The sequence below is a fragment of the Oncorhynchus tshawytscha genome, linkage group LG08 (assembly GCF_018296145.1).
Source record: "Oncorhynchus tshawytscha isolate Ot180627B linkage group LG08, Otsh_v2.0, whole genome shotgun sequence".
NCBI classification, from domain to species: Eukaryota; Metazoa; Chordata; class Actinopteri; order Salmoniformes; family Salmonidae; genus Oncorhynchus; species Oncorhynchus tshawytscha.
In genome coordinates, this window is record NC_056436.1 from 55,783,395 (window position 1) to 55,810,761 (window position 27,367).

Here is a 27,367-nt window from a genome sequence, read left to right on the forward strand (position 1 = left end):
CTGTTAATAACTTCTCAGTGGTTTGTTCATTGTTGTTTTGGTGTGTTCCTGTCAGAAATTAGTGGTGAGGCTAGCTTGTAGTTAGGTAAACAGTGTTATTAGGTGTATCATTAGTGTTTATATTGATATTAATGGTTGTACTCTATAACTACGGTCCAAGGTTTTCCCTCGTATGGAACACTCCTGGTCCTATAATGAATCACTGGACAGGAGAACCAACTTCCCTCTGTCTCTTTCAGGGTCCAGAGTTACTGAGTAAATATGTAGGGGAGTCTGAGAGAGCTGTCAGAGAGGTGAGTACCAGGCCAACTTTCATTGTCTGTCATACAGTACACCAAATACACTGAATATGTGGACTACTTACATTTAAAATAAATTGATTTAATATTCTACAGCAGAGGTATCAAACTCATTCCACAGAGGGCCGAGTGTCCGCAGGTTTTGGGTTTTTCCTTGCAATTCAGACCTAGACAACCAGATGAGGGGAGATTCTTACTAATTAGTGACCTTAATTCATCAGTCAAGTACAAGGGTGGAGCGATAACCGGGCACTCGCCCCTCCGTGGAATGAGTTTGACACATGTTCTACAGTACAATGTATATGCAGAATCGGGGTCTACTATATATTAATGCGTGTCTCTCTATATATGTTGGCATATGTCAATACCAGTTGTTTAGGAAGGCCAGAGCTGTCGCACCCTCCATTGTGTTCTTCGATGAGATTGACGCTCTTGCTGGAGAAAGAGGAAGGTAGGTATTTCTTCTCAGAAATGAGAACAATGACTCTTTGAATGACTGACTGTCTATAGTCCCCCAAGTCTGTACAATAATTACACTGATAAAGCCGGCTGTAGAGTTCCCATGGAGACAGTTCACTAGCGCATGCACACACGAGCATGCACGTACACCCTGACAAACAGAAGAGCCAGTCTGTCCGGAGGCGCCTCAATGGGATGGCACTGGGAACATCTGTGGCTTCAGGAAGAAGAAAAAAATGGACAGAGAGAGGACACAGGCCGCGGCAGACAAGCGCTTCATTGTGCACGCCACAGCAGATGGGGGAAGCTAAATATGAGGCCAACTTCCCGATAAACCCCCACTGAAAGTCAGTGGTTTAGGACCAGACAAAAGACCACTCCAGATATGGTTCAAACATGGCCTTCTCTCAAGCCTAATTGGACAGAGCCTGGGATGGGTCACAGTGTCTATTCTTTCCAAAACCATATTGCCATTTAGTGCATGTAGGGTGACATTTTGTGTCTGCTGACGTACTTGCAATACTTGAAGTGGGATTTAGCTCCAAACTTCTCTTATGATGTCCATGATCACAAAACTAAACAGTGTGCATAACTCATACATGCGATTCAACTGCAACCTGCAGTGTCATATGGCCCAAGTCGGAAGTCGGAAGTTTACATACACCTTAGCCAAATACATTTGAACTCGGTTTTTCACAATTCCTGACATTTAATCCAAGTAAAAATTCCCTGTTTTAGGTCATTTAGGATCAGCACCATATTTTAAGAATGTGAAATGTCAGAATAATAGTTGAGCTTTTATTTCTTGAATCACATTCCCAGTGGGTCAGAAGTTTACATACACTCAATTAGTATTTGATAGCATTGCCTTTAAATTGTTTAACATGGGTCAAACGTTTCGGGTAGCCTTCCACAAGCGTCCCACAATAAGTTGGGTGAATTTTGGCCCATTCCTCCTGACAGAGCTGGTGTAACTGAGTCAGGTTTGTAGGCCTCCTTGTTCGCACACACCTTTTCAGTTCTGCCCACAAATTTTATATAGGATTGAGGTGAGGGCTTTGTGATGGCCACTCCAATACCTTGACTTTGTTGTCCTGCCACAACTTTGGAAGAATGCTTGGGGTCATTTTCCATTTGGAAGACCCATTTGCAACCAAGCTTTAACTTCCTGACTGATGTCTTGAGATGTTGCTTCAATATATCCACATAATTTTCCTCCCTCATGATGCCATCTATTTTGTGAGGTGCACCAGTCCCTCCTGAAGCAAAGCACTCCCACAATGAGTGCTGCCACCCCTATGCTTCACGGTTGGGATGGTGTTCTTCAGCTTGCAAGCCTCCCCGTTTTTCCTCCAAACATAACGATGGTCATTATGGCCAAACAGTTATTTTTTGTTTCATCAGACCAGAGGAGATTTCTCCAAAAAGTACGATCTTTGTCCCCATGTGCAGTTGCAAATCGTAGTCTGTCTTTTTTATGGCGGTTTTGGCGCAGTGGCTTCATCCTTGCTGAGCGGCCTTTCAGGTTATGTCGATATAGGACTCGTTTTACTGTGGATATAGATACTTTTGTACCTGTTTCCTCCAGCATCTTCACAAGGTCCTTTGCTTTTGTTCTGGGATTAATTTGCACTTTTCATACCAAAGTACGTTCATCTCTAGGAGACAGAATGCGTCTCATTCCTGAGCGGTATGACGACTGCGTGGTCCCATGGTGTTTATACTTGCGTACTATTGTTTGTACAGATGAACGTGGTACCTTCAGGCATTTGGAAATTGCTCCCAAGGATGAACTAGACTTGTGGAGATCTAAACATTTTTTTCTGAGGTCTTGGCTGATTTCTTTTGATTTTCCCATGATGTCAAGCAAAGAGTTTGAAGGTAGGTCTTGAAATACATCCACAGGTACACCTCCAATTGACTCAAATGATGTCAATTAGCTTATCAGAAGCTTCTAAAGCCATGACATCATTTTCTGGAATTCTCCAAGCTGTTTAAAGGCACAGTCAACTTAGTGTATGTAAACTTCTGACCCACTGGAATTGTGATACAGTGAATTATAAGAGCAATAATCTGTCTGTAAACAATTGTTGGAAAAATTCCTTGCACAAAGTAGATGTCATAACCGACTTGCCAAAACTATAGTTTGTTAACAAGAAATTTGTGGAGTGGTTGAAAAACAAGTTTTAATGACTCCAACCTAAGTGTATGTAAACTTCCGTCATCAACTGTATATATCAGCTCGGGGGTCAACTTAAGTCAACTCAGGAATGGACTGGATATGGTATTCGACCTGTCAAAATGCCCCACTTACACTAGAGATGTTCTAATTTAACTGCATGCCCGAATTGACCGGATTGTAATGCAATTCTTTGACCCCTGCCTTTCAAATTTGCTTGATGCAGGGGCGTCTGTCGGGATGAGTTTTCTGATACTGAAACAGAGAAAAGAAGATGGAGAGAGGCCGAGAGACCATTGGAGACAGGCGCATAAAGAGAAAGGGGAGAGGGGGAAAAGAAGGGAGGCATTGGGTCCATAGAGAATGAAAGAGAAAGGTGGAAGCAGCATGGCAGATTTCTCTCTTAGTCGCAAGGCCTTTTTTTCTCTTCCTCCCAGGGTCATAACACAGTGACAGGTCTCTTTTGTGTTCCTCTGAGGCCTTGTCTGTGGTAATGACGTGTGGCACTTCCGCCGGCCCTGTGAACAGCGACAGAGAGAGAGTGTGTGTGCGTGTGTGTCTGACAGAGGTGGGGAGCAGAAACGGGAGGGAAAGACACTACACTGTGCTATGGAAAATAAACACCTTACTATTTCTCAGTGCAGGGACTGTGACATGACAACTTGAACAGACACATTTTTGGTTAAAGGTCTTGTCATATCTCCCTTCTCTCCTCCCCCCCTGTCACCCCCCCCACCTCTCCATTTGTACACCCCCTCCTCTCTCTCCCCTTCGCTCTCTCAGCTCCTCGGGGTCTGGTGGCGTAGGGGACCGGGTCCTGGCCCAGCTCCTGACAGAGATGGACGGCATCGAGCAACTCCGGGACGTCACCGTGCTGGCCGCCACCAACCGTCCCGACATGATAGATAAGGTAGATCCAGCAGAGTTCCTGCTCCCTCTCCCTCCCTCTCTCTCTCTCTCTTTCTTTCTGCTTCCCATCCTCCTTATCCTCCATCTGTCTCTTAATGAAACTTCATGAGTGCTGATCAAAGACAGAGCCTGGGCCCTGTCAAAACACACCCAGGAAAAAGGGCCTGGCTCTTCACAGGCACTATAGGCTTTTACAGCTTGCTCTATCTCATTCTCGCTCTCTGTAGCCTTCCCTCATCTCCCTCTTTTCCGTCTTCCTCTCTCCTCCATTTATGTATGCACTTGCTGCTTATGAACATACTCTGCTTTCTGAAATGTAATCGTCTCTCTGCTCTTATCAGAAAGTAAGAGTGATTAGGAGGGGGAAAACTTTAAACTGAAGATATCCTTTATTTAGTCCAGTGCCGAGGGGGAACTTCCTCCTGCTCCCACTGTTGAGGCCCCATGGTGGGATAAACCCTCATAGTGCTTCCTTATGGACAGCTGAACAGCTGGAAGTCTCCTCCAGGGCCACTGGTGGAGAATTGACACATCCCTGGCCTGCCTAGCAACTGAAGACCATTTCCTTCCTTCCTCCTCCCCTGCTACTGCCTGGCCTGCCACTCCAAGCTCTGTGGGCAGTTGGGGTTCGAGCCCCTGGGAGGGGTGCATGAGAAACCCCAGGCATCCTCAGCAGCCCCACCAAGCCAACCCTGCTGCTGCTGTCAGGAAGCAGGGATCCCAGACAGCTGAGAAATCAGATTAGCCTGCCCCCCCCTACCAAGGGGGTAGTAGGGGGTGCTATTTGAATGCAAAACACATTAGGCGTGATGGGAAACGCAAGCCGCCAAATGGAGCGGCACTTTCTATGGTCCCCCTTCCCTTGGTCTGGCACCCTACTTACACACCACCACCACCACCACCCCCACACTGTCAACACACAGGAATAGGCGGCCATTTCCATGAGAATGGCAGGATATGATGAGACAAATGAAGATTAATGGGATGTTTGGGTGTCAATGAGGCACATTGTCGGCAGATTGATGGAGCACAGGGACTTCTTAGTTTGATGGACCGAGTGGGGGGGGGACAGGGAGTATGCATGTACTTATGGGGCATAATGTAGTTTGGGTGGGTCTGCTTTTGTCTCTCAGTCACTAACCGAGTCAAGTGTCTACTTCCTACTTATCTACCTCCTTAAGCCAGCTTTTAGAACTGGCTCCACCGTGGAAAGGGAGCTCGCCTTTCTCTCACAAATAATTCCAACAAATACAGCCTAGACTGTTTACACAACCTGTTTGTGTTAAATAACTATCACTATTTCATACCGATAAATAATCATACAGAATTCCCACAGTTTTGTATTGCACCAATCGCCCCATCCCGCCTTTGACCCATTTTGAGTCTCCTGTGACGATTGATGAGTGGCACTATTCTATTTACCCAGCCTGCTTTGGAGAAGAGCCCCCTAGCCTTGTGTCACTCTGTTTTTGTAGCAGCTGTCCATCTAAAACAGCCCCCCTCCCCCCCCCGACCCACCCCTTCACACACACGTGCACACTTTTTCCTTGAGGAAGGATAATGTTGGTTTGTTGTTCTACTGAATAACCTATTTATTTAACATAATATGTGTTGAGCTCCCACCCTTCTATCAGGAGGTGGGAATGCTACAGTGAATGTGATTACTGCCAGATGGAGTTTGTTTTTAACCAGAAGTTACCGACTGGGCTCTTATCAGGTCTGTGGATAACAGATGTGTGGTGTTTCATGCTTCTTTTAATAATCCCCTCCCTCCAATCAACACAGGGCTTGTGTAGTTTATTTTGTGAACAGGAGATGGCGCCACATCAGGTACTGTTCCGCCATAAACAATTATGTCGAGCTATTAGTCCTGTGGACTTTTGTTTTACATATTTTATTCTAAACATGTTAGCATTTTGCTGGTTCCATTGGCTATTAGGTTGTTCTACACAATGACATTTAGCATTCTACGATGGCAAGAGCGAAGGCTAAGGCCCATGAGTGCAAAAATAAAGGCACACATGCAGGAGATTGCAAAGTTATGCTCGAGGTTGGAACCCCAACACATACTGCCCTCAGACACATTTAGTTTTCTCTGAACACTGTACTTTTACACAGTCTGCATGTCACCATTGGTAATTGGTATGCCTCCCTTGTGCATCTTGAAAGAGTCCTTATAAGCGTTTTAATCTGCGGCCTAATACTTGCAGCTTCCCAAAGAGCAGTGTTTAAACCTCCAAAATGGACCAAACTACCTCCCCCCAGTAAATTAAAATTTGCCACACAAGATTGCAAAATGACGGAATCTGACCCCTCTCACCTTTTCTTCTCAGAACTTTGTTAATAACCGTAGGTTGGAAAAAAGGTTCATAACTAATTGCATGTTTCCTAGTGTCTTTAAGGGGGAACGAAAAAAACTGAAATAAAAGCAAAGGTTTTTAATTTGAAAACTCCACCACCACATCTCAACATTAGTCATGCCTTGTGTTTGCTAATGTTTTAGAGGAGCTGGACTTGAGCTGTTGATATATATATGCAAACAGACACACGACTGCAGAATATGAGATCACTGAACATCTGTCAGTATTTTTCAAGCCAATGGTCAACGTTGGACATTTCTAATCGTAATCAGAGTCTAATTGCCCTAGTCTGTAATTTGTGGGCCAGTTTGTAAATATGTGAATACGAGCCTTTATTTCTAGCTCCAGGTTCCCAAGCCTATAAAAAGCCCTTAGCCACAAATGTGCCTTGACCTTTTTAATAAAGTTTCTTGTAGTCTTTGGTATATCGGTGAAAAGGATTGTATCACAGAGTTGCCTGCTGACGCCAATTTTGTTTTGCCTTAGAAACCTACCACACCGCCAATCACCATTCAACCAGATGGCATTCCCAGACATCCCATCATAGACTTTGCTTTTAAGTGCCATTGTTTTGGGCGACAGAAGTGCATTTAGTCTTTGAAACAAGAACAGTCTGTTGTGAAAATGTGTCTTCAACTCTTCATTGACCTTTGACCAGACGTAAACATTCTCACGTTTTATAAATATGTCTCCTTTGGCTCTTCACTCCAACATGGGGAACTATCAACTATATCCACCTAGCACACTGGTCATGGGTGACTCTCACTGTTTGAATGATGCACTCCTCCTGTGTTACCACTCATCCAACAGAAGCCTACCTGGGCCCAACCTTGACCTGGCAAGAAATCAATATTAGCTAAAAGAGCATAGTAATAAGCCCTCCAGTCAAAACAGGCCATATTTTATTGTGTTTTGGTTATCTTCCCCGAGCTTTACCTATTTTTTTATCCGTTTCTCTTTCTTGTTCTATCCCTCTTTCTCTGCCTCACTGCCTCTCTCTCACTCTATCTCTGTCTCTCACTCAAGGTGAGCCAACCATGATGGAATTTCTATTTGTGCTGTCTTAAAGGATTAGAGTTCATTCACTGTTTTCCTGACTGTACACTTCTCAATAGGGTGGTGCTGCACAGCACAGGATGTCTCTCTGAAAGCTTGGCTGTCAATGTTATTTCAAAGTATTAGGATCTCTGTTTACTGGTAAATGATACAGCATTTTACCCCAATTCTCACTCTTTCGCCTGTCGAAATCAGTTACGTGAAAAGACACCAGCTACAGATGTAGCTCAGTGGCAAACGAAAACAAATGGGAGATTTTGCTTGCGTGCGTGTGTGTGTGTGTGTGTGTGTGTGTGTGTGTGTGTGTGTGTGTGTGTGTGTGTGTGTGTGTGTGTGTGTGTGTGTGTGTGCGCCCAGGCAACGGGATACCAGCAGGGGAGGGATGAGCTCTGGGAGGGGAGGGGTGGGGTTTATCCCCAGGCAAGTATCAAACTTCAAGGGCTGTATTAGTGTCAGATTACAGTGTACGTTTTAGAATACCATCAAGCAAATCAACAGAACCCGAGCAAATCAGCGTATTTTCACTGTAGTAGAACTGACAACATCAGTCAAGCCCCCGCCAGGATACCAAAAACTCTGATCACGCCATGCACCAAATTACGCTGATTTAAATGTATAATTATGAGGACAGTTTAATGCGATTCATCACATTTTGCTCCTTTTCATGCGGTGGCAGTGTATTAAACATAGTCCTGGTCGTTGCATGCTTCTTTTCAACTTGAAAGGCGGTTGATGATGTGCTCTCCACATTGGGAGTAGCAGAGCATGCATAGATAATACAAAATACTAAATGACAATGAACTAATACGCACATTCCACTTCCACCGGCTGCTCCTCTGTTTTGGTGAGCGAGAGAGAGGGATGGTGAGGGAGACATCTCCAGCGTGTGTCGTCTTGCCTCTTGGCGAGCAGAGACCACCAGGGCCTTGGAATGCTTTCAGTTCAGGAAATCTCGTTTATTCTCATAAATGCTGTGCCTAAACCCCTCCACAATCCCACTGGAGAGCTTCTCTTCTCTTCCCCGCTCTCTCATTGGAGCTTTGTCGAGTCTAACGGGAAATGTATAAATCAATGTACTCATTGAGGTGTAGGTTTTTAGGTTTAAAGTACATATACCATGGTACATGTTGAGGTGAAGGTCTAATTCTTTTGCTGTGAAGTCTTGAGGTGACGAGTGGAGAGCACATCCTTCTCTTGCATTTGGTGTATTTGTGCATAGAAGAGAAAGCGTCTTGTTGTCCCATTTAATTCACTTCACTTTAAGCCTCAGGAGTGCAGTGGAAGTTTGGGCAGGGACCTTATTTGACTGCACATTTGAGACGTGCAAAGACAAAAACACCTAAACGACCCAACTCTTCCCTACTTCCCAGTGCTCCCCACACTAACAGCCAGGGAGCTGGGAGCTGCATGACTCATCAGTCCTCACCTCCATCATACAGCCATAGATCCAGGTCCACAGCAGCCCAACAGGGGACCTGGGAGGGGCTACCTCCTAATAACACCGCCTTTTGTGTTTCTCCAAAAGCCCCCCAGAATAGATCACCCTGGCCGGGGGATCCCGACACCACATTAAGAGGCGCTTACAGGTGGATTAGGTGTAAGTTTGGGGGATTTAAATGGGAGCGGGGTATAGTAACATGCGACTGAGGGTATTGCTGTCCATTCATAAACGGAACAGGTTAGTGCTAGTGCTGTTTGGGCAGCTAACAAATGAGCTATTATCTGAGCGACGATTTGGAGGCGCTGCCGGAGAGATGGTAACGGTATCCCAAAGTATATCCTCAATCAGCCCAGTCATCTTCATCAAGATTTATCATCAAGATTTAAGTTACCCATTGTAAGTGAAATTAAATCAAACCAAGCCTCTTCTGCGAGGCCCATTTGGCTGTCAGAGCGGGAGTAATGTTTCCGTGTTCTGGAGCTGTATATATCTTACTGCTGGTTAACTACACTCTCCTTCATATGTATTTGGACAGTCACCTTTTATTTGAGGTTATTCTAATCTGTTTTACCATTTAGAAATAAACACTTTATCTATCTAAGTCCCCCCATTTGAAGAAGTCAGCAGTATTTGGACAAATTCACTTAGTGTATTAAAGTAGTCAAAAGTTTTGTATTTGGTCCCATATCCCTAAATCAAGCGTGTAACTCTACAAACTTGTTGGATGCGTTTGCGGTTTGTTTCGGCTGTGTTAGGGATTATGTTTTGCCCAATAGGAACCGAATAGTGAATCATGTGTTTTTATTGTAAGTAGAAGCTGTTTCTGAACACTTTTACATTCATGTGGATGCTACCATGATTATGGATAAGCATACAGAGGCACAAAGATACTCCTCAAAAAATGCTAACCTGCCCTTTTATTGGTAATGGTGAGTGGTTAACATGTTTTGTTGTAGCCTCTGAACGGCATCTCACTCATCATCATTCCTGGTTAATTCCTGATTTTTCTTAATCATGGCATTATCAGGATTAATTTAGAAGTGTTTAGAAATATCTTATCTACTCACTTAGAAAGAAAATGACTTCAGTCATCATTCGCCATTCAGTTAATATTGGGGCGAAACATGGAGAAATATTAAAGGTTTAAAGTTATTTTCGTGCAATTCTACACATTTTGCCTTGGGCTGTAGAGAAAATGGAGCCATTTTAAAGCAAGTTTGCGGCAATTCTACAAGTTTCCCCATGGGGAGGAGAGAAGAAATGTGCAGTTTTACAGCTTGATATAGTCATTGCGTGCAAGGAATATGGGACCAAATACAAAACCTTTCGCTACTTTGATACACTATAAGTGCATTTGTCCAAATACTTATGACTTCTTCACATGGGGGGGGGGGACCAGATACATAAAGTACTTTAATTTCTATATAATATGTATGTATTTTCCCTCAAATAAAAGGTAACATTCTGTACTATCACCTTGTATGAAACATTAGATCTCAAATTCATAATGCTGGAATATAAAGCCACATTTGTATGTTAGTTTCACTGTGAAAATACATTGGGAAAAACATATTGGGGTTCTATGTGTTTTAGCATGTTTGCAGAGGAAATGGGGACAGTTGTGTTGCTTTTCTGACGTGAGATTAAATCCAAGTTCTGACATGGGTTGTTCTTGTAGTGCAACTATTGCACAAACTGCTTTGTGACTTTTTCAAGTGGGATTTTCCTGAACGTTTCGTATGAGGCGACAGTCCAATCTGTGCAATTTGACATCAATTTGAGATTGGATCCTGTGGTCATAGATTGCTTACTGGTAGTTTTCAATATCCAAAGTTTCAAGAAAGAATCCCGTCCCTTTAAATGCTTTCTATCAATTTAAATGCAATGTGCTTACATAGCTTAGCACTGTAATTAATTATTTCCTTGAGTCTTAAAACAACAGACTAGTTGTATCTACTTTTTTTTTTAAAGGAACATTTCTTTCCATGAAATTCCTCAGTTCAGTGCTAGTGTCCACTGGCAGTGGCTTGTGAAGGGTGGAATCATCGTTAAATCATCTTCAAAGTGGGGGAACCCTGGGGTCAGGCGTGGCAAGGGCCAGTAATAAACCACGGAACAAATATGTTGGAGGTCTTTCCCAAATGCTGTTGCTGGGACTTTGCAGCCACACTGGAAAGAGGACATGCCAACACATGTACTCTCTTAAAGGGAGTGTATCACTTATTTCTTAATGCCAGAAACACATATAATAGGAACTTAGAGCACCCCAAGAAAAAGTTCCCAAATTATAAACTCTTAAATCTATTGTTATATTATAATGTTGTTCTAAAAGTTGGGTCTGAGGTTTTCTCCAAATCAACTCTAATTTCGGAAAAAGTAATTCCACAATGCCCCTCGGTCAGCATCACATTGTGTATTAAAAAGGTTAAAGAAATAAATTTGTGAGAATGAGGTGGTCAAATTGGTCCTTTTAACCACACTGCTAACATTATGCCTTACCTTAAATGTGGCTGTGGTAACTAGTGGAAACTGGGTGAATTGGGTATCTACTCATCAATCTGCAGGGCACATTTCATCCCTGAGAACTTCCATGGCTATCAACAATGGAAGGAGTGCTTCAACACAAAGTTGCTTCTCAAAGTGGATTCTGTCCCTACCATCAATGTGGCTTCTAAAGCATCTCAAACAGCCAGCAGCACCAGCAGAGACAGAGCATTATCATGGGTTTCAGTGATCATGGAGGTCAACTGGGTAAGTGAAAGAGCTAGCTTGCTACCTCTATGCTAGCTATTGCACATTTAGCTCCATCTAAATAACACGGATACAACTAACCAAATGTAAAAATGTCTGCCAGCTGTTGGTAGCTAACTGCTGATTCTGTCATACTATAGATAGTACAAGCCTACGGGAAAGAGTAGTTTTGGCTGCGACGGAGGTCACTTACTGTACAGAGCAAGTTTTCAAGGTGTTTGTGGGTGCTGCGCATTGCCCTAATTCGGCCATTTTGTGGCTCCGGGGGAGTTTTCTTTACAACATGTGAAGTTCCACTTACTGTTTACCATGTACAGTTCAGTAGACAATACTTTGTGGAATTTCTTTACTTCTTAATGCGTTTGAGTGTTGTGAAAAGGTATCAATTTTATCTTTAACTAGGCAAGTCAGTTAAGAACAAATTCTTATTTTCAATCACGGCCTAGAAACAGTGGGTTAACTGCCTTGTTCAGGTGCAAAACAACAGATTTTTACCTTGTCAGCTCGAGGATTCGAACTTGCAACCTTTCGGTTACTAGTCCAACGCTCTAACCATTAGGCTACCTGCTTCCCATATAGGGGTGGTATACAGAAGATAGCCCTATTTGATAAACGACCAAGTCCATATTATGGCTGGTCAGTCAATCAGAAAAATGACAAGAACTTTGACAGTTTCTTCAAGTGCAGTCGCAAGAACCATCAAGCGCTATGATGTAACTGGCTCTCCTGAGGACCGCCACGGCAAAGAAAGACCCACATTTACCTCTTCTGCAGAGGATAAGTTCATTGGAGTGACCAGCCTCATAAATTGCAGCCCAAATAAATGCTTTGCAGAGTTCAAGTAACAAACACATCTCAACATCAAATGTTCAGAGGAGACTGTGTGAATCGGGCCTCCGTGGTCGAATTGCTGCAAAGAAACCACTACTAAAGGAATCCAATAAAAAGAAGAGACTTGCTTGGGCCAAGAAACACAAGCAATGGACAATAGACAGGTGGAAATCCTTCCTTTGGTCTGATGAGTCCAAATTGTCCGCATGTGTGGTTCCCACTGTGAAGCATGGAGGTGGAGGTGTGTTGGTGCGTTTTGCTGGTGACACTGTGTGATTTATTTAGAATTCAAGGCACACTTAACCAGCATGGCTAACATAGCATTTTGCAGCGCTACGCCATCCCATCTGGTTTGTGCTTAGTGGGACTATCATTTGCTTTTTACCAGGACAATGACCCATCACACCTCCAGGCTGTGTAAGGGCTATTTGACCAAGAAGGAGAGTGATGGAGTGCTGCATCAGATGACCTGGCCTCCACAATCCCCCGACCTCAACCCAATTGAGATGAGTTGGACCGCAGAGTGAAGGAAAAGCAGCCAACAATTGCTCAGCATTTGGGAACTCCTTCAAGACTGTTGGAAAAGCATTCCAGGTGAAGCTGGTTGAGATAATGCCAAGATGTTGCAAAGCTGTCATCAATGCATAGGGTGGCTACTTTGAAGAATCTAACATATAAAATGTAGTTAACAAAAAGTATTTTTTGGTTATTACATGATTCCATATGTGTTATTTCATAGTTGATGTCTTCACTATTATTCTACAATGTAGAAAATAGTAAGCATAAAGAAAAGCCCTTCAATGAGTAGGTGTGTTCAAACTTTTGACTGGTACTATACATTAGGGCTGAACCCATTTAGTCAACTGGTCAATTGTTTTGTCAATAGGCTGTTGATCAACCATTATTTTTGTTGTTGAGCAGTGGCAAATATATGAAAAATAAATGTACAGCACACGAGACACCTGTCTGATTCATGCCTGTCTGAGTGGACTAATCCATTGTGCGGGCCACGGAGATGGCTCAACAGTAGTACATTTAGCCTTCATCTGATTGTCTTAACCCACCGTCACTGTAAAGTAATTTAAAGTAATTTTTTTCTTCGTCTCAAACAGCAAGGTAACAAAGTCTGTTTTTACTTCCTTTGAGAATGTCAATAGTTCCTCAATGTAGCCTATTTGAAAAATGTTCATGCTCTGATCCGGTGGATACGTAATAAAATAGGGCTACCTGATTACTTATCTTTTGTGCAAATAACCTACAGGTGTTTCTGTCTGTCTGGAGCTCGCTGGTGTGAAACTCTTGAGGACCCAGAATATTTTATATAATGTTGCAAGTGTGCTAACACTAGCTTTGGGCCAGACCAAATTAATAGTTGATACAATGTGTCAAGTTCCTTGCAGATAGGCAATACGTAGCAAATTTTATAGGATATTTATTTTCATCACAATATTTGTATTGATGAATGTTGATGAATATTGATAAATGTTTCCACAACTGTGGACTGCAATGTTTTTCTTTGTTGGATTTTTGTAGGCTATTTTTACATATTGGCAATGGCAATATAAGTTACTTTAACATTTGTATCATGTTAATTTAGATACAATTTTGATTAACCACATGTCATTGATTTTGAGATGTTACGATTTTATTTTAAATTAAACTGTTCCATGAAAATATGAAAGTCATAACTGCCACGCAGAATTGTAGAAATGGTACGATAACTTGTCACTTCAAATGGAAAAGGTTGTCAACCGCTGGTGTAGTCTATTACCAGCAACTTCAGGAGCATAATGGCAGAATCTGCGAAGGCCAGCAGCAGCGGGCAGTGGGAGGAGTTTCTTTCTTCTTCTGGTTAGGCTATATTGATCTTTAGCTCCCTCTAGTATTTTGTGTGTCTTTTAAATTTTTTAATTGCAGTGCTTAAAGCATCAGACAAGCTCAGTAGCCTACATATAGTTGATTTTATTCAAACATAGTGTGTCTATATATGGAAAAATACCCGTTTTAATATTCCGGCCAATCAATTGGTTCGAAAGAACAGACTCTCAGTCTGTTCTTTTTTACATTTCGGACAGCCCTAAACTACATAAATATCTGTTGGGGGGTCCATTAGCTGCTACCTGGACTTTAACTTGATAAATGGTCCTGTGAAATGTGCCTGGGTCATAAGTGTGTGTGTGTGTGGGTGTTCACTCTCATATGTGTACAGTATGTGTGTTCTTTTCTCAACGCTATTTCACTGTTTCATGTCTCTGTGTAAGCATTGGTTTGTCACTTTTCTCACTAGTTGCATGAGCACCAATTGGTATAGTTTGGCCCCAACTTCTTATTTGTCAAAGAGGTTTCATCTAATCTGTTAAAGTTTTACCTAGCTGTCACACGAACAGTCCGTGTCAGACTTCAGGTTGAGATGACTTATAGTTTGAGAAGCTCCTTGGAGTCAGTACCGAAATCAGAATAAAGTGCCTTGCGAAAGTATTCGGCCCCCTTGAACTTTGCGACCTTTTGCCACATTTCAGGCTTCAAACATAAAGATATAAAACTGTATTTTTTTGTGAAGAATCAACAACAAGTGGGACACAATCATGAAGTGGAACGACATTTATTGGATATTTCAAACTTTTTTAACAAATCAAAAACTGAAAAATTGGGCGTGCAAAATTATTCAGCCCCCTTAAGTTAATACTTTGTAGCGCCACCTTTTGCTGCGATTACAGCTGTAAGTCGCTTGGGGTATGTCTCTATCAGTTTTGCACATCGAGAGACTGACATTTTTCCCATTCCTCCTTGCAAAATAGCTTGAGCTCAGTGAGGTTGGATGGAGAGCATTTGTGAACAGCAGTTTTCAGTTCTTTCACAGATTCTCGATTGGATTCAGGTCTGGACTTTGACTTGGCCATTCTAACACCTGGATATGTTTATTTTTGAACCATTCCATTGTAGATTTTGCTTTATGTTTTGGATCATTGTCTTGTTGGAAGACAAATCTCCGTCCCAGTCTCAGGTCTTTTGCAGACTCCATCAGGTTTTCTTCCAGAATGTTCCTGTATTTGGCTCCATCCATCTTCCCATCAATTTAACCATCTTCCCTGTCCCTGCTGAAGAAAAGCAGGCCCAAACCATGATGCTGCCACCACCATGTTTGACAGTGGGGATGTTGTGTTCAGGGTGATGAGCTGTGTTGCTTTTACGCCAAACATAACGTTTTGCATTGTTGCCAAAAAGTTCAATTTTGGTTTCATCTGACCAGAGCACCTTCTTCCACATGTTTGGTGTGTCTCCCAGGTGGCTTGTGGCAAACTTTAAACAACACTTTTTATGGATATCTTTAAGAAATGGCTTTCTTCTTGCCACTCTTCCATAAAGGCCAGATTTGTGCAATATACGACTGATTGTTGTCCTATGGACAGAGTCTCCCACCTCAGCTGTAGATCTCTGCAGTTCATCCAGAGTGATCATGGGCCTCTTGGCTGCATCTCTGATCAGTCTTCTCCTTGTATGAGCTGAAAGTTTAGAGGGACGGCCAGGTCTTGGTAGATTTGCAGTGGTCTGATACTCCTTCCATTTCAATATTATCGCTTGCACAGTGCTCCTTGGGATGTTTAAAGCTTGGGAAATCTTTTTGTATCCAAATCCGGCTTTAAACTTCTTCACAACAGTATCTCGGACCTGCCTGGTGTGTTCCTTGTTCTTCATGATGCTCTCTGCGCTTTTAACGGACCTCTGAGACTATCACAGTGCAGGTGCATTTATACGGAGACTTGATTACACACAGGTGGATTGTATTTATCATCATTAGTCATTTAGGTCAACATTGGATCATTCAGAGATCCTCACTGAACTTCTGGAGAGAGTTTGCTGCACTGAAAGTAAAGGGGCTGAATAATTTTGCACGCCCAATTTTTCAGTTTTTGATTTGTTAAAAAAGTTTGAAATAGCCAATAAATGTCGTTCCACTTCGTGATTGTGTCCCACTTGTTGTTGATTCTTCACAAAAAATACAGTTTTATATCTTTACGTTTGAAGCCTGAAATGTGGCAAAAGGTCGCAAAGTTCAAGGGGGCCGAATACTTTCGCAAGGCACTGTATGTTTTTTTTCATACAAATTATGTATGCGCGTGTGCACGCGTGTTCATGTTGACGGGTTGTGGGTGGAGTTTTTTCCAAAACACATGTAAACTCCGAGTTAAAGTAATTTACGGTTGGCTGGAAACACCAGAAGTTGTCTCATGCACCAAACCCCCGACTTGGACAGTGCCCCGCAAAATATTTTCATGTATTTACCACCTCTAAAGGACATAGGGTCCCATCCTAAATCCTGTTGCCTGAGAAATGAAGCATTTCAGATGTTCACCAGTCAAAAACTGTCCTCCGGGCCAGACCCAGAACTAATCTCTTTCATCTCTGGTTGCTGGGGGGGGAGAAAGTGGAGAGCGCACTTCCCTCCTCCAGGATCTCTTCTGTTAAAGACATCACCTCGGGGGGGATGCAGCTGAGCCCTCCTCCCTCCCTCCCTCCCTGCCTGGGCCTCTGAGCTGGCCTGCCTTCCCTTTGGCTTTCCCCTTTTCCTTCCTTCCTCAATTCCTCCACTAATAGCTCCCTTGTTCCTGAGGAGTCAGTGCTGCCAGTTAAGCAGTCATTCGTGGAAGATTCATTAGTGGCTGGGTAATTGTGAACAGACCGAGAAGAGAGGCGGGCTAACATTCGCGTTCATGCTTTAGGGCAAAGTGGTCGCAGACAGCAGGCAAAAGGAGGAACACAGAGAGCCTCTATCTTTCCTCCCTCTCTCTTTATGTCTATCTCTTTTTTCTGTCTCTCCCTCCTCTTCCCTCATTTTCTTTTACATCCCTCTTATTTTCTGCTTCTTAATAATTCAGCCCTCTCTTTCCAATGGTGTTTGGTGTCATGTTTCATTGATAAATGTTGCATGGAATTGGCCTACCTTCAAACTCAGTGCCTCTTTACTTGACATCATGGGAAAATCAAAAGAAATCAGCCAAGACCTCAGGAAAAAAATTGTAGACCTCCACAAGTCTGCTTCATCCTTGGGAGCAATTTTCAAACGCCTGAAGGTACCACATTCATCTGTACAAACAATAGTACGCAGGTATAAACACCATGGGACCCCCCAGCAAAGGACCATGTGAAGATGCTGGAGGAAACAGGTACAAAAGTATCTATATCCACAGTAAAATGAGTCCTATATCGACATAACCTGAAAGGCCGCTCAGCAAGGAAGAAGCCACTGCTCCAAACCCACCATAAAAAAGCCAGACTACGATTTGCAACTGCACATGGGGACAAAGATCATTATTTTTGGAGAAATGTCCTCTCGTCTGATGAAACAAAAATATAACTATTTGGCCATAATGACCATCGGTATGTTTGGAGGGAAAAGGGTGAGGCTTGCAAACCGAAAAACACCATCCCTTCCGTGAAGCATGGGGGTGGTAGCATCATGTTGTGGGGGTGCTTTGCTCCAGGAGGGACTGGTTTACTTCACAAAATAGATGGCATCATGAGGAGGGACAATTATGTGGATATATTGAAGCACATCTCAAAACATCAGTCAGGAAGTTAAAGCTTGGTCACAAATGGGTCTTCCAAATTGACAAGGACCCCAAGCAAATATTGTGTGCGAGCAACGAGGCCTAATATCCTGACTCAGTTACACCAGCTCTGTTAGGAGGAATGGGCCAAAATTCACCCAACTTATCGTGGGAAGTTTGTGGAAGGCTACCCAAAATGTTTGACCCAAGTTAAACCATTTAAAGGCAATGCTACCAAATACTAATTGAGTGTATGTAAACCTCTGACCCACTGAGAATGTGATGAAAGAATTAAAAGCTGAAATCATTCTCTGTACTAATATTCTGGCATTTCATATTCTTAAAATAAGGTGGTCATCCTAACTGACCTAAAACAGGGAATTTTTACTCTGATTAAATGTCAGGAATTGTGAAAACTGAGTTTAAATGTAGTTGGCTAAGGTGTATGTAAACTTCCGACTTCAACTGTACATCCACAGGTACACCTCCAATTGACTCAAATGTCATTTAGCTTATCAGAACCTTCTAAAACAATGCCATAATTTTCTGGAATTTTCCAATCTGTTTAAAGGCACAGTAAACTTAGTGTATGTAAACTTCCGACCCACTGGAATTGTGATTAAGTGAAATCATCTGTCTTTAAATAATTGTTGGGAAAATGACTTGTCATGCACAAAGTAGATGTCCTAACCGACTTGCCAAAACTATAGTTTGTTAACACGTGTGCTCACGTGAGAGTTAGCTGCATTTCATTGCATTTCTACAGACAGACAGGGAATTGCTACAACATTATTGAAGATTTATGATAAAAACATCCTGAAGATTGATTCTATACTTCGTTTGACATGTTTCTACGAACTGTAATATGACTTTTCGTCTGAACTTTCGCCTGGACTTGCCCGCGCCTCGTGAGTTTGGATTGTGTACTAAACGCACAAACAAAAAGGAGGTATTTGGACATAAATGATGGACTTAATCGAACAAATCAAACATTTATTGAGGAACTGGGATTCCTGGGAGTGCATTCTGATGAAGATCATGAAAGGTAAGTGAATATTTATAATGCTATTTCTGATTTCTGTTGACTCCACAACATGACGGATATCTGTATGGCTTGTTTTTGTGTCTGAGCGCCGTACTCAGGTTATTGCATGGTGTGCTTTTTCGCTAAAGCTTTTTTGAAATCTGACACAGCAGTTGCATTAACTCAAATCAAATCAAATCAAATGTATTTATATAGCCCTTCGTACATCAGCTGATATCTCAAAGTGCTGTACAGAAACCCAACCTAAAACCCCAAACAGCAAGCAATGCAGGTGTAGAAGCACAGTGGCTAGGAAAAACTCCCTAGAAAGGCCAAAACCTAGGAAGAAACCTAGAGAGGAACCAGGCTATGTGGGGTGGCCAGTCCTCTTCTGGCTGTGCCGGGTGGAGATTATAACAGAACATGGCCAAGATGTTCAAATGTTCATAAATGACCAGCATGGTCGAATAATAATAAGGCAGAACAGTTGAAACTGGAGCAGCAGCACAGTCAGGTGGAAGTTGAAACTGGAGCAGCAGCATGGCCAGGTGGACTGGGGACAGCAAGGAGTCATCATGTCAGGTAGTCCTGGGGCATGGTCCTAGGGCTCAGGTCAGTTGAAACTGGAACAGCAGCATGGCCAGGTGGACTGGGGACAGCAAGGAGTCATCATGTCAGGTAGTCCTGGGGCATGGTCCTAGGGCTCAGGTCCTCAGAGAGAGCGAAAGAAAGAGAAGGGAGAGAATTAGAGAACGCACACTTAGATTCACACAGGACACCGAATAGGACAGGAGAAGTACTCCAGATATAACAAACTGACCCCAGCCCCCCGACACAAACTACTGCAGCATAAATACTGGAGGCTGAGACAGGAGGGGTCAGGAGACACTGTGGCCCCATCCGAGGACACCCCCGGACAGGGCCAAACAGGAAGGATATAACCCCACCCACTTTGCCAAAGCACAGCCCCCACACCACTAGAGGGATATCTTCAACCACCAACTTACCATCCTGAGACAAGGCTGAGTATAGCCCACAAAGATCTCCGCCACGGCACAACCCAAGGGGGCGCCAACCCAGACAGGATGACCACAACAGTGAATCAACCCACTCAGGTGACGCACCCCCTCCAGGGACGGCATGAGAGAGCCCCAGTAAGCCAGTGACTCAGCCCCTGTAATAGGGTTAGAGGCAGAGAATCCCAGTGGAAAGAGGGGAACCGGCCAGGCAGAGACAGCAAGGGCGGTTCGTTGCTCCAGAGCCTTTCCGTTCACCTTCCCACTCCTGGGCCAGACTACACTCAATCATATGACCCACTGAAGAGATGAGTCTTCAGTAAAGACTTAAAGGTTGAGACCGAGTTTGCGTCTCTGACATGGGTAGGCAGACCGTTCCATAAAAATGGAGCTCTATAAGAGAAAGCCCTGCCTCCAGCTGTTTGCTTAGAAATTCTAGGGACAATTTAACTCATAAACTCATAGCACTCTGCCAGACCCCTGACTCAATCAGCTCTCATTCCCCCCTCCTTCACAGTAGAAGCCTAAAACAAGCTTCTAAAGACTGTTGACATCTAGTGGAAGCCTTAGGAAGTGCAATATGACCCCAAAGACACTGTATATTCGATAGGCAATGACTTGAAAAACTACAAACCTCAGATTTCCCACTTCCTGGTTGGATTTTTACTTGTGTTTTTGCCTGCCGTATGAGTTCTGTTATACTCACAGACATCATTCAAACAGTTTTAGAAACTTCAGGGTGTTTTCGATCCAAATCTATTAATACTATGCATATATTAGCAACTGGGCCTGAGTAGCAGGCAGTTTAATCTGGGCACCTTATTCATCCAAGCTACTCAATACTGCCCCCAGACATAAGAAGTTTTTAACAAGAAATTTGTGGTGGTTGAAAAACAAGTTTTAATGACGCCAACCTAAGTGTATGTAAACATCCGACTTCAACTCTATATCATTATATGCATGCTAATTGCATCTGATTTCTGTTTGAAGCATCCCCACAGTATTTCCTGTAGCTTTGCTTTGGTGCGCACACACAGTGTTTCCCCTAGGATTATGTTCTTAATGGCCCTCTTCTTGGCCGCAGAGACTAAATTAATTTATCCTGTTGACTAAGTCACTTTACACCTACCTACAGTACATTCGGAAAGTATTCCGACCCCTTGATCTTTTCCACATTTTGTTATGTTACAGCCTTCTAAAATTGATTAAATAAATAGTTTTCCTCATCAATCTATACACAATACCCCATGATGACCAAACGAAAACAGGTTTTTAGATTTGTTTTACAAATGTATTCAAAAAGTTTAAATTTTTTACATAAGTATTCAGTCCCTTTGCTATGAGACTAGAAATTGAGCTCAGGTGCATCCTGTTTCCTTTGATCATCCTTTAGATCTTTCTACCACTTGATTGGACATGATTTGGAAAGGTCCCACAGTTGACAGTGCATGTCAGAGCAAAAACCAAGCCATTAGGTTGAAGGAGTTGTCCGTAGAGCCTCGAGGCAAGATTGTGTCGAGGCACAGATTTGGAGCAGGGTACCAGAAAATGTCTGCTGCATTGAAGTTCCCCAAGAACACAGTGCCCTCCATCATTTTTAAATGAAAGAAGTTTGGAACCACGAATACTCTACCTAGAGCTGGCAACCCGGCCAGCAATTGGGGGAGAAGGACCTTGATCAGGGAGGTGACCAAGAACCCGATGGTCACTTTGGCAGAGCTTCAGAGTTCCTCTGTGGAGATGGGAGAACCTTCCAGAAGGACAACCATCTCTGCAGCACCACCAATCAGGCCTTTATGGTAAAGTGGCCACGTCTAGAGGAAACCTGGCACCATCCCTACGGTGAAGCGTGGGGATGTTTTTCAGCGGCAGGGACTGGAGTCTAGTCAGGATTGAGGGAAAGATGAACAGAGCAAAGTACGGAAAGATCCTTAATGAATATCTGCTCCAGAGTGCTCAAGTCCTCAGACTGGGTCGAAGGTTCACCTTCCAACAGGACAACAATCCTATGCACACAGCCAAGACAATGCAGGAGTGGCTTCGGGACAAGTCTCTGAATGTATTGAGTGGCTCAGCTAGATCCCAGACTTGAACCTGATCCAACATCTCTGGAGAGACCTGAAAATTGCTGTACAGCGACGCTCCCCATCCAACCTGACAGAGCTTGAGAGGATATGCAGAGTAGAATGGGAGAAACTCCCCAAATACAGGTGTGCCAAGCTTGTAGCATCATAGTCAATAAGACGTGAGGCTGTAATCTCTGCCAATGGTGCTTCAATACACTTTCAAAATGTTGCTCCGTCATTATGGGGTATTTTGTGTAGATTGATGAAAAAACAACAACAATTGAATCGATTTTAGAATAAGGCTATTATGTAACAAATTGTGGAAATAGTCAAGGGGTCGGAATACTTTCCGAATGCACTGTATATGTACATAGCTACCTCAATATATGCGTTATAAGTTCTTCTTATCTGAAATGGTACACTGTTAAGACATAATATAATATCACTTTGTTGAATTAATCTTCCAAATTAATTAAAATAACTTGTATAATATGCTAACATAGGGGGGGTGTCCCAGGGGAGACGCTGGGGAGAGAAGGGATGGTCACGTTCCAGTGTTACCCAGCAGCACTGGGCAACCAGACCTGTCTCTGACCTCAAAAGGGTTTGCCTTTTTATGATGGAGTCACAAGCCAGGCTCCAGTCAACACAAACCCTCACTACAACACTACAAAGGCATGCTAACTCGCTTCCTTGAGCTGTTTCTGTTTCTCTCTCCAACTCTGTCTCTCGCCATCTTTTTCCTTTTACCTCCTCTCTCTGTGACAGTTTGACAGCACCTTGTCAAGATACACACCATCTCTTCAAAGACTCAACGTGCCAAAATGGATTATTATTATTATTATTTTTTAACTCAACAGATCTACTAGCTTCACTTGCGTCATTTCAACCCACAGAGATAGCTGCCACTTCGTTTATTTATTCAACCTTTTATGCTCAGTGACACTTTCTCATTATCTATCTTTATCTCCCTTTTCCTCAGTCTCTGCTTTCCTCCTCCGTCTCTGTTTCTGTCTCTCACTTTTAGTTTCCCACAATGTTTGGTCTAGAGAGCCCGCGTTGTTTAGAAACAAATTTGATTGGAGTTATCGACTGGCCATGTCCACAACCAATGGTTTATCTCCCCTTGTCAGCATCAATAAGACATAGGGAGATGCGATCCAGGTCTGTTTTTATTTCTTCAGCGAGGGAACACACAACATTAGTGGGAAAGATCCGGAGAAGTGTACCATTTAGTTTGCATACGTCCTATGTCATGGAGAAACAACAGCACCAACAGAACAGCAACATGGGAGTGTTTACTTGCAGAGTTTCTGATGAGAAAAAACGCTAAAGAGGTTATACACGCAGATATAAGCATGCCATAGTGAACTTTAGCCTTGTGGCATTCTGTGTTTTTACTCGTTTGATACGGTTGTTGTATGCAAAGAACGTGGCTCGGTTGTAAGGTGGACTGGAAACATTTGTATTTGAATAATAGACTTTCCAGCAGCCATTTTGCATAGCTGTTGTCGTTAGCTTTTACACAAATTAAGCTCTACTTGTTTTCCCCTTGCAGCAATAGTGTCCAGTAAATGCACCCATCAGCCATGAAGGAAATGTATTTTATCAGTTACAATTGCTAAACCAGAAAAGTGCATTTTAAATCTGAGGTGCTGCAGCAGAACTGTTTTCCACCAGAGGACCTTGAGACTGCACAGTAAAAATAACTTTGACTGAGGTTGTGTTTGCTAACACAGATTGCTTGTGTTGCCCTTTAAAACGTGCATTCCGGCCCTTGATTACGGTGTACGGTTTCTCCTAAGACCAACAAAGCCTGCTAAATACAGCACAGCCAATTGGTCGGATCCTAAATTAGGGTGGGGGAATCTTAGAGAAACCAATTAGGAGGCGGAAGCCACTAATTAAAAGCTACATGGTCTACAGATTGCATCGATTTAATTTTCTTTAGTGATGGCGAGGGCCATAATTTCAGAGCTTGGTTTGTACACCAGTGCACATTCCAAGACTGCTGCTGCCTCTGTGTTTGGAAAGTCTATAACAACATACCAGCACTAGTATAAATGTCTCTTCTCGCACAGAATCGAGAATTTGACAAATCTCAGAGAATATGCAGCGTTTTGAATCGACAAGAAACCATTCACCCAAATTCCTCAGCAAAGGTTTGTTGTAGTATTTTCGTTCTCTGACTTGGATTTCTGTTGTGGACAGCTGCCAATACGTTGTGAGTGTTATGAATAGAAGATTGCATTATGCTCAAGTGGTTAGTTGGTTAACCAAAACGGTTGCTTCGGAGAACGCGCAGGGAATACTGAGCACCTGAGGAAAACCACAGGTTGCCGGGCCGACTCAAGGATCAGGGCCTTTTTTATGATCCATTTTCCTGATTGAGCTTGTTGCTCTATGTCTCGGTGGTTACCTAACCTCTTGGCAACAAACAAATAACCTTTTGCCTCAAGCTGTCATACAGTCAGACTTCCTCTCCCTTTTAAAGTGGCTCACCAGCCAAAACAGGTTAGTGCAGGATGAATGTGATCATCCAACAATGTGTGACTGACATTGGCAGTTTTTGTTTTTGTTTTGTCGTAATGATAGTCGAAGCACCCCATGCAGATTCAAGGGGTCTGATTCCTGCAATCACTGAGAGGTTGTCTTTATGTTGTGGATTAGTATGTTTTAATGTGTTAACACACATTCAATTAATGCTTAGAAGGTTCTGGTTGGTTTTTAGTGTTTATTTGATCGTCTTGTTTGCATTTTTTCGCTTATGTCAAAACTCAAGAAATGAAATCAAGTTTTTATCATGAGTAGTTATGGGGGACACAGACACACACATGCGCATGCACGCACACAAAGGTTCACCTCCGCTCTCTGGCCTTGGAGCCAGATGCACATAGCCTTGGGGTATTGTATGGCACACCAGTGTGTCCTCAGCCCTTGTCATTGCTTCCTGTCCACGAATGGTAGTACTCACACTGCAAGGAGGAAAAATTACGTTTTTCTCCCTGCAAATGATGAAAAGAAAAGAAAAAGAGCGGAAATAACTTAGACCTTGTAACTTCCCTCTCATTTCAACTAATGTTTTTTCCAGACTGGGAGAGACCTTACACATTGGGTTTCAGGAAATGTACAAAACAGGATTGCACAGCACAACATATATCAACATTTTTGAAGAACTTGGAAGGGACTAGGCCGCTCCAATAATCCAGTGAATGTGTCAGTTTATGGGAAAATTATATAAGAATGATATATATTTTATGTATTCTCCGGTGACGGTATTCTGTATAAATGTCTGTGTGATCGCTTGTTGGGTTGTTTGTTGGTCTTTGTATGAGTCTGTGACTTAAATACAAGCAGATATACTAGGTAACTAACTAGTGAGATTTCTGTTCATTGACTACAGCTCAGCATTCAACACAATAGTCCCCTCCAAGCTCATCGCCAAGCTTGGGACCCTCGGACTCAACACCTCCCTCTGTAACTGGATCCTTGACTTCCTGACGGGCCAACCTCAGGTGGTGAGGGTAGGCAACATTACCCCTGCCATGCTGAACCTTAACATGGTGGCCCCACAGGGGTGTGTGCTTAGTCCACTCTTGTACTTCCTGTGTGGCCACGCATGACATGACAGTGGTAGGCCTGATCACCGGCGACGATGAGACAGCCTACAGGAAGGAGGTCAGTGACCTGGCAGTGTGGTTCCAGGACAACAACCTCTCCCTCAATGTCAGTAAGACCAAGGAGCTTAAACATGCACTACAGGAAATGCAGGAGCGAGCACGCCCCAATCTACATCGACGGGGCTGCAGTGAAGAGGGTCGAGAGCTTCTAGTTCCTTGTGGCCAACTGACTAAGCACTTACAATGGAGGGAGTTCCAAGAGGTTTTTAAATGACCAAAATGTGAATGTTTCTATGAAAATGAACACACCAAAATGAACTGCAAAGCACACTGGGTATTATTATTGGCCTTGTTTTGGGGTCATGTCTAGATTGAATACAGTTTCTCCTAATTCTTCTAACCTGCTATGTTAATTATCCTATCCTGCTGCGTAAATTCTCCTGAACCTGCTACGACAAGTACATTTTGATCAAATCTGTAACTCTTCTACACAAAACCTTGTTTTGGGGCGGAGCTCAGACTAATGCTCAGCAATTGTCTATTTTTACATTATAGTAGCGCCGACCGGTAGGGGTTGATTGAAGCTCAATGTTCATTTCAAATCTAAGCCAATATAACACCAATGTCGATGAAAATTCGCAAATCAACTTCATTGGAGGTACACAACACACTCCCCGCCTCACGTCATGATCCGTCCAGCGTTTACCAAGAACCACTATGCCGGATTTTTGACACGGTTATTAGCGTTAGGGTTGTCAAGAGTTTTCTTTACCCAAACCTAGCCAAAATTATAGACATCAGATTAAAATGAGGCTACAGCGTCAATAAGGTGACAATTATTTATTTATTTTATTTCACCTTTATTTAACCAGGTAGGCAAGTTGAGAACAAGTTCTCATTTACAATTGCGACCTGGCCAAGATAAAGCAAAGCAGTTCGACAGATACAACGACACAGAGTTACACATGGAGTAAAACAAACATACAGTCAATAATACAGTATAAACAAGTCTATATACGATGTGAGCAAATGAGGTGAGAAGGGAGGTAAAGGCAAAAAAGGCCATGGTGGCAAAGTAAATACATTATAGCAAGTAAAACACTGGAATGGTAGTTTTGCAATGGAAGAATGTGCAAAGTAGAAATAAAAATAATGGGGTGCAAAGGAGCAAAATAAATAAATTTATTAAATACAGTTGGGAAAGAGGTAGTTGTTTGGGCTAAATTATAGGTGGGCTATGTACAGGTGCAGTAATCTGTGAGCTGCTCTGACAGTTGGTGCTTAAAGCTAGTGAGGGAGATGAGTGTTTCCAGTTTCAGAGATTTTTGTAGTTCATTCCAGTCATTGGCAGCAGAGAACTGGAAGGAGAGGCGGCCAAAGAAATAATTGGTTTTGGGGGTGACTAGAGAGATATACCTGCTGGAGCGTGTGCTACAGGTGGGAGATGCTATGGTGACCAGCGAGCTGAGATAAGGGGGGACTTTACCGAGCAGGGTCTTGTAGATGACATGGAGCCAGTGGGTTTGGCGACGAGTATGAAGCGAGGGCCAGCCAACGAGAGCGTACAGGTCGCAATGGTGGGTAGTATATGGGGCTTTGGTGACAAAACGGATTGCACTGTGATAGACTGCATCCAATTTGTTGAGTAGGGTATTGGAGGCTATTTTGTAAATGACATCGCCAAAGTCGAGGATTGGTAGGATGGTCAGTTTTACAAGGGTATGTTTGGCAGCATGAGTGAAGGATGCTTTGTTGCGAAATAGGAAGCCAATTCTAGATTTAACTTTGGATTGGAGATGTTTGATAT

General features: G+C 43.0%; 1 protein-coding gene across 2 annotated transcripts in view; it reads left to right on the forward strand.

The window, feature by feature from the left end:
- Positions 1–27,367, forward strand: part of spata5 (spermatogenesis associated 5) — a 130,342-nt gene that overhangs the window by 25,269 nt on the left and 77,706 nt on the right. For both annotated transcript variants that reach the window (XM_042325652.1, XM_024429447.2), the window contains exons 13-15: positions 240–293; positions 671–750; positions 3,721–3,847. In XM_042325652.1, the coding sequence (XP_042181586.1) occupies positions 240–293; positions 671–750; positions 3,721–3,847 (261 nt within the window). The remainder of the gene's footprint in view (positions 1–239; positions 294–670; positions 751–3,720; positions 3,848–27,367) is intronic.